This window comes from Oryctolagus cuniculus, chromosome 17 (assembly GCF_964237555.1).
Source record: "Oryctolagus cuniculus chromosome 17, mOryCun1.1, whole genome shotgun sequence".
Classification (NCBI taxonomy): domain Eukaryota; kingdom Metazoa; phylum Chordata; class Mammalia; order Lagomorpha; family Leporidae; genus Oryctolagus; species Oryctolagus cuniculus.
This window is the reverse complement of record NC_091448.1, coordinates 5930541-5939596: the sequence shown is the minus strand read 5'-3', so window position 1 is coordinate 5939596 and position 9056 is coordinate 5930541. Positions and strand designations below refer to the sequence as shown.

General features: G+C 66.1%; 1 protein-coding gene across 1 annotated transcript; it reads right to left on the bottom strand.

Moving 5' to 3' along the window:
• Nucleotides 1–60: 60 nt before the first annotated feature.
• Nucleotides 61–4701, bottom strand: BTBD17 (BTB domain containing 17). Its single transcript, XM_051840587.2, has 3 exons — nt 4516–4701; nt 3016–3292; nt 61–1720 (listed from the first exon to the last, which is right to left on the bottom strand). The coding sequence occupies exons 1-3, from the start codon at nt 4598–4600 to the stop codon at nt 646–648; spliced, it is 1437 nt and encodes a 478-aa protein (XP_051696547.1). The 5' UTR covers nt 4601–4701; the 3' UTR covers nt 61–645.
• Between the last annotated feature and the right edge of the window lie 4355 nt (nt 4702–9056).

The following is a 9056-nucleotide window of genomic DNA, read 5'->3' as shown; positions in this document are numbered from 1 at the left end:
TGGACCTTGTGTGGAAGTGGGGGCGGCTGTGGCTGATGAAGGTGCACCCCACCCCCGACGTCCCGTGTGCCCCTGGTTCCCTGGCTGGCTGCACGGCACCCACATACAAACACCTGGGGGGAAGGGGCTCCCTCTAGGCCCCATGCCCCGCCCCAGGAAGGGCCCAGCTCATGCCCCGGTCCACAGCCAGCCTCACAATCCAGGTGAGGTGGCCGCCCCCTAGAGGTGGGATCTGGAAACATCACAGCTGTCATGGGCAGCCTTGGTTCCCTTGTCCACCTGCTGCCCTGCCCAGCCAGATGCTCTTACCTGCCCTGCTCCATGTCAGGGTGCAGGGCGGGGAGACCTGTGAGACCCTCCCCGGGTGGTTTCTATCAGGGGTGGGTGGTTCCATCGTTCCCTCTCCTCTCTCGGCATGGATTTATTCAGCACCAAGGGCAGTACCTTCAGGTCAGCCGCAAAATTGGCTCCTGAAACCAGCCATCTGGTCTCCCCGGGGCTTACCTGGCCGCCACCCAGTCCGAGGCACCAGCCTCTGGCCACTAGACTTGTGGCCATGGCCACGCTCGCCTTGCCCCTCCCAGACCCCCACCCGACCCCACCCCAGTGCCGTCCAGGCCAGGCCTGGCTTTCCCCCTCCGGAGGCTACTTGGGCGTCCGGATGAGGGTGTGGTAGACCGGCTTGACGATGAGGTGCAGGTGCAGGGCGTTCTCCACCAGGTACTCGGAGTTGCGCCGCTGCAGGTCGGCGTGCGCCAGGAAGTCCCCGGCCTCCTCGCTGCTCTGGTGGAAGCTGTAGGCGTGGCGGACCAGGAGGCGGCCCTGCTGGCGCGCCCCCACCAGCACGGTCTTCTGGAAGCTCACGCCCGCGGCGTCGCCGCCGCTGCTGGCCGGCGTGACCACGAGGCGCGGCCGGCCGTCCTCGGGGCGCGCGGCGGGCAGCGCGGTGCCCGCGGCGTCGGCGTAGACGGGCCGCAGGCTGACGGGCAGCCAGCGCGGGGAGAAGAGCACGTTCCACGTGACCCGGCGGCCGGCGTCGTGGCCGCTGGGGCCCAGCTGAGTCTGGAAGCTGGTGCTGCGGTCGTCGCGGGCCGGGTTGTTGATGACCCACGGGGCGCCCCAGGCGGGCGCGAGGTAGTTGCGCGGCAGGAAGGCGCTGCTGTTGACGTCGAAGAACTTGGCGTAGTGCAGCGGCGAGGCGGCGTGGAACTGGTAGGCCTGGAGCAGCAGGTCGGCCACCGCGGGGCCGTGGCGCGCCAGGGCGGCGGAGCGCGCTTGCAGCTGGAACAGCTGCGCCGGCGGGATCATCGGATAGCGGATGGCGCGCAGCGCCCGCTCCGCCACGGCCGGGGGCGGCCGCGCGCGGCCCAGCCACGCCTCCAGCGCCTGAAACAGCTCCAGCTCGTCCTGCAGCACCAGGTCAGAGCGCTGCAGCAGCTGCGCCAGCAGCTCGGGGCTCACGGCGCCCCACTCGGCGCTCGCCGCCACGGCCGACAGGTTCCACGCCAGGAACTGCAGGCAGCTGTCCCGCAGGGCCTCGTCCCCGGTGCTCACCGCGTAGTGGTACCAGCCCACGGCCGGGCCCGCGCCGCCCGCTAGGTGCGCGCGCATGTAGTCGGCCACGCCCCGCTGCAGGGCTGCCACGCCGTACTTGGTGGCCAGCCTGTGCAGGGGGATGGCCTGGGACAGCAGCACAGTCAGCTCGCCGCAGTACAGGTACCTGCGGGAGAGAGGCGCAGAGGTGGCGTGAAGTCAGACCGGCGCCAGGCACCGCTTTCTCTGAGCCCAGAGGGGCGGGGTCTTGGATGGAGAGCCCCTGGTCAGGGCGAAACTGAGCAGAATGGGGCCTCCCCCCACCACCGCCAAAGCCCTCGCAGGTCTCTTTATTCCAGTTTTCACTACGAAGTGAGAAATCCCGTGTGCTTATTGAGCACCTAGTAGGTGCTCAGCTCAGCGCCGGAGCAAAGCAGACCCGCGTGGCTCCAGCCGTTGTGCTGTTCACAGTCGGGGCTAGGCGCCATCCTACCGCCTACCTGCCTTGACACTGGGCAAGTCCTTAAACTTGGTGACCCTGGGACCAGGCTTCCAGGACAGGGGAAGCAGCTCAGTGTCCTGGTGGCCGTCGGAGGAAGGAAGGCTCCGGCTACCAATCGGATGCCTGTTCTCTCCACTTGCTCCTCCTCTCATTTGCAGCCTGGTGCTGCCACCCTCCGTCTGTCTCTCACCCTTGTGCACCCCCTTCCGGCCAGTTCCTGCTGGCCCCGGATGCCCCACTTGGCTCTGGGGGTACCCCCTGTGTCATCCCCTCCCTGCTGCCTGGAACTCGGGCGTGGCATCTGGAATTCTAAGACTAAGTCGTGGGACCCGGGTTGCTTTCTTAGACTATAGTGTAAATGGTGCCCCGTGTGCCCCTGGTAAGAACAGGGAAGAGAGAGGAGAGCTGACTTTTTCAGCTCCCTGGTCCTGTGGTTCCAAACCTGGCCAGACACCAAAACCACATGGAGACTTGAAAATAACAGGACGACTGCTGGTGACCAGGCAGGGTGGAGCCCAGGCATCTGTAGTTTTAAAAAGCTCCCTTGGTCCCCGGTTGCTCCTCTTCCAGGCCAGCTCTCTGCTGTGGCCGGGGAGTGCAGTGGAGGATGGCCCAAGTCCTTGGGCCCTGCACCCCATGGGAGACCAGGAGAAGCACCTGGCTCCTGGCTTTGGATCAGCGCGGTGAACCGGCCGCGGCGGCCATTGGAGGGTGAACCAATGGCAAAGGAAGACCTTTCTCTCTGTCTCTCTCTCTCACTGTCCACTCTGCCTGTCAAAAAAAAAACAAAAAACAAAACAAAAAAAAAAACAACTCCCTTGGTCAGATTCAGGATCAGCTGCCAGGGGTGGGAAGTGACATCAAATCACGCAGTACACTGACACAGGCAGGGAGCCTGTGCTGGAAGGTGGCGGGTCCTGGTGCTAATGACCTTGGGGAGTGGACGTAGTGACCTCTAGGGGCCCGGGGCCCCGCCCCACCTGATGAACTTGTCGAAGACGGCGGCGCAGTCGCGGGCCTCCTGCAGCGCCACCTCGCTCTGGTTGCTCAGCAGCTCCCGGAAGAGCTGGCTATGCAGCGCCAGCAGCAGGCGGTGGGCGTGGAAGACTCGCACCTCGTCGGTGCCCGCCGCCTGCACCCGCAGCACCACGTCGCTGGCGTTACCGTGCCGCAGCAGCTCCTGCAGGCGTTGGAGCAGCACCTGGGAGTGGTTGATGGAGGTGCCCGCCGCCTCCCCGCCGACGTCAGCTCTCTGCGCTGCCCCGGGGAAGGAACAGAGCGCAGCCTCAGTGCTGGGGCGCAGAGGAGCCGGCTGGAGACTCGTGTGTGTGTGTGTGTGTGTGTGTGTGTGCGTGCGTGTGTGCGCGCAGAGGGCAGGAGGGCCCAGGGCGGCCGTGTCCACGCCTGTGTGCGCATGCGGGGTGTGCCCACAACAAGCACATCCTGTGCCCGTGCACACCCTGGCCAGTGCTTCCAGACCCAAAGCTGGGTTTCAGGCAGAGAGAGGTCACGAGCCGGTGCAGTCTCCCCGATCCCAGGCTCCCAGGCAGGCCTGGGGCCATGGGTGGTCCCCACCCCTCTCGCCTCCTGAGGCATTGCCCGCCTAAGGAGTCTGAAGTGGTTCGGCTACTTTCACGTATGTTGCCCAACACCTGCTCCTCAGAGCTTGGGACGTGGCACGAACAAGCATCGTCCTTATGCTCAGGAAAATAGCAGGTGGACGGGTAACCGGTTCCACACCGAAGCCACTGGGGCAGTGTGGGGGCCGAGGGTCCAGCCTTGCAGGGTGGGCTGGGTGGGCTCGGCGTGCTGGGAGTGGGGGGGGTCCGGGAGGCCGGCCGGTGAGTGGGAGCGGCAGGCGCATGGAAGCGAAGCCTCATTCCTGGCCGAGCCCTGCCCTTCTGGTTCTGAGTCCTGAGGGGACCCCAGGAGCCCCAAGAGCGAGCAGGTGCAGGAGTGGTTGTTGAGGCTGGCACCCCCCTTCCAGGGAAGCCCTGTGGGTCCGAGGGGGACGCACACTCAGTTACAGAAGACGCTGCCAGTGAGAGCAGCCGCTCAAGGAGCCTGGCGGGGGGGGGGGGGGGGCTGGCAGCAGCAGATGGGCACCAGCCGCACCCCACCGCCTCGCGCCACGCACACAGGCCCGTGGCGCGTGCGGCCCCGTGGAGAGGAGGCTCTCCGAGCAGGCGCTGTGCTCCGAGAGAGAGGGAGGGAGGGAAGGCGGTGAACTTCCAGCCCCGCCTCTCCCAGCTGTCACTTGGAAAGACCTGAATGCTGATGACTCCCCATTCAGCTCTGTGAGGGACAAAGGACAATGAGGGTCTCTTTGTCTTTAAGACCCCGGCCCGCCCGCCTGCCCCAGCCTGCCCAGCCCCTCCTCCCACAGGGCGGCCTGGCGAATCTGCTCTCTCCAGCCCGCTGGACACTGCCCCCTCCTGGGAGGGCTGGACGGTCCTACCCTGCAGCCACTGCCCACTCACCTGCACGAGTGGCCAGGCCCACCAAGGTCAGGATGGCCCAGAAGCTGCCCCAGGACCTTGGCTTGGAGGAGCCCATCCTGGGCATCTTTGTGCTCTGTCCCCAAGTGCGCTGAAGGGACAGGGACGCTCAGGCCACTCGGCTCACGTCCCTCCTCCTTATATAGGATCCGGCACCCCCTTCCTGCCTGGCCTCCCTCCCCCCTCCCAGCCCCTGCCATGGATTGGTGGAAACTGGCCCCAGCTGTTGCCCAGGCAACCACTTAAGCCAGAGAGCAGCAGCCCCGGGGGCTATTGTGCTCCCTGGGCCCCCGAGGGGAACAGATCCGGCACCCGCCGCCCCCACCCCTCCTTACCACCCAGCAGCGCTAGCCGGCCTCTCCCAGGAAGGGCAGGCGAGGGGCTCCGGGATCACTGGCAACCACTGGCCTTCGAGTCCCCAGCCCCCTCCACCAGGCCCCGGGCCCCAGGCCCAGCCTCCGCCCTGGCACACAGCACACTTGGCAGCCCCGAGTCTGGATGCCATGGTGAACCGGCTACAGAGGAAGGGCCTGGACCAGCAGGGGGAAGAGACGGCTCTGGCTCCCACCCCTCCTCCACTGCAGTTTTGGGGTGGGCTGGCTCTCCAGAGGGGGCGAGCGGGGTCTAGATAGGGACCCACGGGGCAAAGCCTTATCTTCATGTCCTTGGTTGAAGGAGGTCCCCAGGGTGCCCTGGGGAGGGCGGTGGGCAATCTGACCATGACCCCTTTCCCCAGGGTCACGGTGAACCAGGGTGGCTGGGCTGGGCGTAGAGCAAATGCACCCTCCCCCACGCACCCCTGCCTGCCCTGAGCAGGGCTGGCCGCCCTCCAGGAGGCCGGTCCTCAGCAGGCCCCTCTGCCCCACCACTTCCTGCCTTTAATCCGCCCCCATCAAGTGGCCCAGGGCTCCAGGGCCGTCTCCCGAGAAGGCTTCTCTCGCCAGCGTCTGGTTTTCCATTCTTCTCTTCCCAAAGGTCCAAGGAGGCTTGCATGCACTTGGCATCCACCTCCGACTGTAAACCGAGGCAGGGAGTGGGCTGGGGTCTGAGCCGGAGAAGTGTTCTTCTAAAATGACGGCCCCCCAGAGGCAGCGGGAAGGGATGTGTCTGGGGTTGGGGGCGGGGCAGACGCTGTGGGGCCCCCTCTGCGGGGAGCTCTCGGTGGCTCCTGGTGGCTGGGACGTCTCTGGAATTGAGACGAATTCCTCGTCCCCGCCCTTGCTGTCCAGATCCCAGGGCCCCGCTCGATGCATCGATCTCTGCCCCGGGCTGGCGCACAGGCTCCCAGCAAACAGCACCAGCTTCTCTCTGGAGCCACAGAGAGAGCAGAACTGGGGCTGGCACCTGCCCCATCCGGGTTGGCAGAGCCGGGGCTGCCCAGCCCAGCGGAAAGCCCTCGCGGCTGCCCGGCCACGCACGCCTGGCTCCTCGCGTCCAGTGCCTGTCCACTGGCTGCCTGCCTGCCCTTTCGGTGGGGGGGCAGCACCATGTTCTGGCTCAACCCACGAGTCGGTGCCCTGGTGACCCCGGGCAGCCGGGGCCGTGGGGGCGGCCCAGCTTCCACCCGCGATGCCTGTGAAGGGGAGTGTCGCTGACGGAGCCCACGCCCCTGCACTCTGCCTCCCTGAGGAGCCGCGTCAGTCTTCCCAGAAGGGAAGCCCAGGGCTCCCAGGGGCGGGCCGGGGCATCTGTCCCGAGCGTTGCTGTGCAAGGGAGCTGGGAGAGCCCAGAGAGCATCGGAACCCAGGAGGGTCTCCTCCGACTCCTCATCTCCTAGGGCCCCGCCTCCTGCTGCTCCCGACCCTGCCGGAAGGATCTAGAAGCCGGCTTGGCAGGTGGAGGCCCTCTCCATCCCCATTTTCTCAGTCCCAGGGTTGCTGTTGTGGTGCGCATGTGAAGGGGGGAGGGGAGGAAGGCGTCTGGGGCGGGGGAGGAAGCAGGGCCCTGGCCCGCGGTTGTACCCTGCCCTGGGACCCACACGCCCGCTATTCCTGGAGCGCGCATCTGATGGGCTCAGAACAGTCCCCATGGGGGAGCGTGGCTTCCTGCCACAGGGGAGCGTGGCTGTGACCTCCGTGACTTGCCTGGGGGCTGATGGCCGGGAGCTGCAGAGCCAGGATGCGCACCACAGAGAGTCCGACTTCTCTTCCCAGCCGCCCCCATGCGGGCTTTGCTGGGGAAGGTGTGGTGGTCCCGAGTCCATTGGGCCGGGAGTCACCGGTGCTGTAGAAGCGGCTGGAAACCTTCGCAAGCTTGGGGAGAGGGAAGAGACTCTGAGTCTGCAAAGGGGGGTAACCAGGCACTGGGGTGTGGTGACACCGAGGACGGACGAGTCCTAGATGCCGGGGCCCAGTGACACTGCAGACGGGCCAGCCCCAGCCCCAGCCCCAGCCTTGTCCGGACCTGGCAGGGTGCCCTGCATCTCTAACGTCCCCTGCCCTGGATTCGGGTCCCATGAGTGACCCAGGCACTCATCTTGGGGAACAAGGAGTCGTGTTAGGATCCAGACCTGTGTACTTGGGGGTGAGGTGGGGTGCACATTACAGAGACACAAGAAGGAATCCTCAGGAAACAGCCAGAAGTACCTGCTAAGCTTCTGTCAGCCCAGGCCGCCCAGCAGGGTGGCCCAGCCCCCCCCCCCCTTGCTCAGCAGCCCCCTACGCGCCCCCCTCCCAGGGCGTGCTGTGCCCCATGGAAAGCCCCTCCCTGCAGGAGCCACAGCCCACCTCCTCCTCGGCCCGCCCCTTCCTGGGTCCCATCACTGTCAGAGAAGGGAACCAGAGCCGGGGCGGCCTGGAGGGTGAAGCGTGCAGGGTCACGGAGCAGCCAGTCCGCCTGGAGCTCTGGCCCGGGGAGCTCCCTGGGCTCTGCCTGCAGCCGAAGACATCGGAGACCAAGGTCCGGGGGCGGCTGCTTGTCCACGCGTCTTCCGCTGCTTCAGCCGGCTGGCTCGGAGGTACTGGCCTTTACCCTGGCCACTGACACGGGCACCATGTGGGGAAGACTCGCCCCCTCCCACCAGGAAGGGGTCTCTCCCCTCTGAACAGGCTGCCTGCCTGTGCACCTGCTGGGGACATGAGTGTCCTTCCGTGCCACCGCTGTCCTGCCCGCCGCAGTGGCAGAGCTGGGCATCCATCCAGCTGTGGGTCCTGCAGATGCCGTGTCCCCATGGGACTCCACACCCCTGTGGGACATGCTCGCCGTCCCGAGTGGAATGCACACCCTGAGGAAGACAGTGCCAGTGGCCCCATGTGGGAAATGCAGCGTTGCCTGTCTCGGCTGCTGCAGGTCTTCAAAGGCACCCCCAGGGAAGCGGGTGCTCCCGCGGAGACCCTTGGAGGTCCAAGCAGGCTCGGGCAGGTGAACAGCACCCTCTTGTCAGGACAGGGCTTTCCCGGGGTGGGACTCGGGGAGGTGGCTGTGACATTAGCCTCTGGGCTGGCGGGAGGACCTCCCTGGGGTCCTGTGGCAAACCTGGGACCCCTCCCCGACCCCGGGCCTCCCCTAACCCAGATTGCATCTTGTTCTGTCTGAAGAGTGTTTAGGGACCCCAGTGAAATGCACACCTCTCAGAAGAGTGTAGGGCGGGATCTACTGTCAGTAAGTGCTGACCCCATACCAGGTTGGTCTTTCCAACTCCCTGGGGCGGCTGTGTCCCCAGCTCCACCAGCGTCGTGGTACACAGAGGTGGCTGCCTGGGTACTTGCCTGTGCCACGTGCACTATCTGTGGCTGAGGTCCCAGCTGTGTGCTTGGAGACCTGACAAGCTGGTCGTGCCTGCCTGGCCCAGCTGGGCAGCACAGGGGGCCTGACCCAAGCCAGCAGGACTCATATAGGCTTGTAGGGATGGGATGTGGCCACCAGGGGGCAGCAAGGAGCCAGCTGTGAGCGCTGGGGTGGATGTGGGGGTTGGGAGCAGATGGCTCCAGCCCCTGGAAATGGGCTCTAACTTCTGTATCTTCAGAGGGTGGGTCATGGGGAGGGATCCAGGCAGGGCCTCAGCTCTGCTCCCAAAGCAATCAGGAGCCCGCAGTGGGCTGCCCTGGCCACTGTCCCCCGGGCAGGGAAGCCAGCTGGGCACAGACCCTGCCTCTCCAGAGTGTCCGCCGGCACCGGCTGGTGTTTGTTTGCCAGGGACGGATTTTCTTGAGGGATGGTTCTTTTCACCAGGGCCAGGAAAACAGCTTGCGGTTCCCCAGCGCTGAGGGCAGCTCGTCAGATCTTCCCAGGGGTGGCCACCACCCCCGCACACGGCTGCCTGCCATCGACCCGGCCAGCAGCCCCTGGGAGTAGCCTCAGCCTCTTCAGGGCTGACCCCACTGACCTGGCCCTGGGACCCGAGTCCCATGAGCCCTTCCTCTTCCCTCCCTAAGCACAGACAGACCTGTGTCCCCCAAGTCACCCCCCACTACTCCTCCCCCCGCCCCAGGGGCTCCTGATTTGCTTGCTGTCCCCTGTGCCTCCGCCCCACCCTTTTCTTCCTCCTCCTCCTCCTCCTCCTCCCTCCTCCTCACCACCCCGTC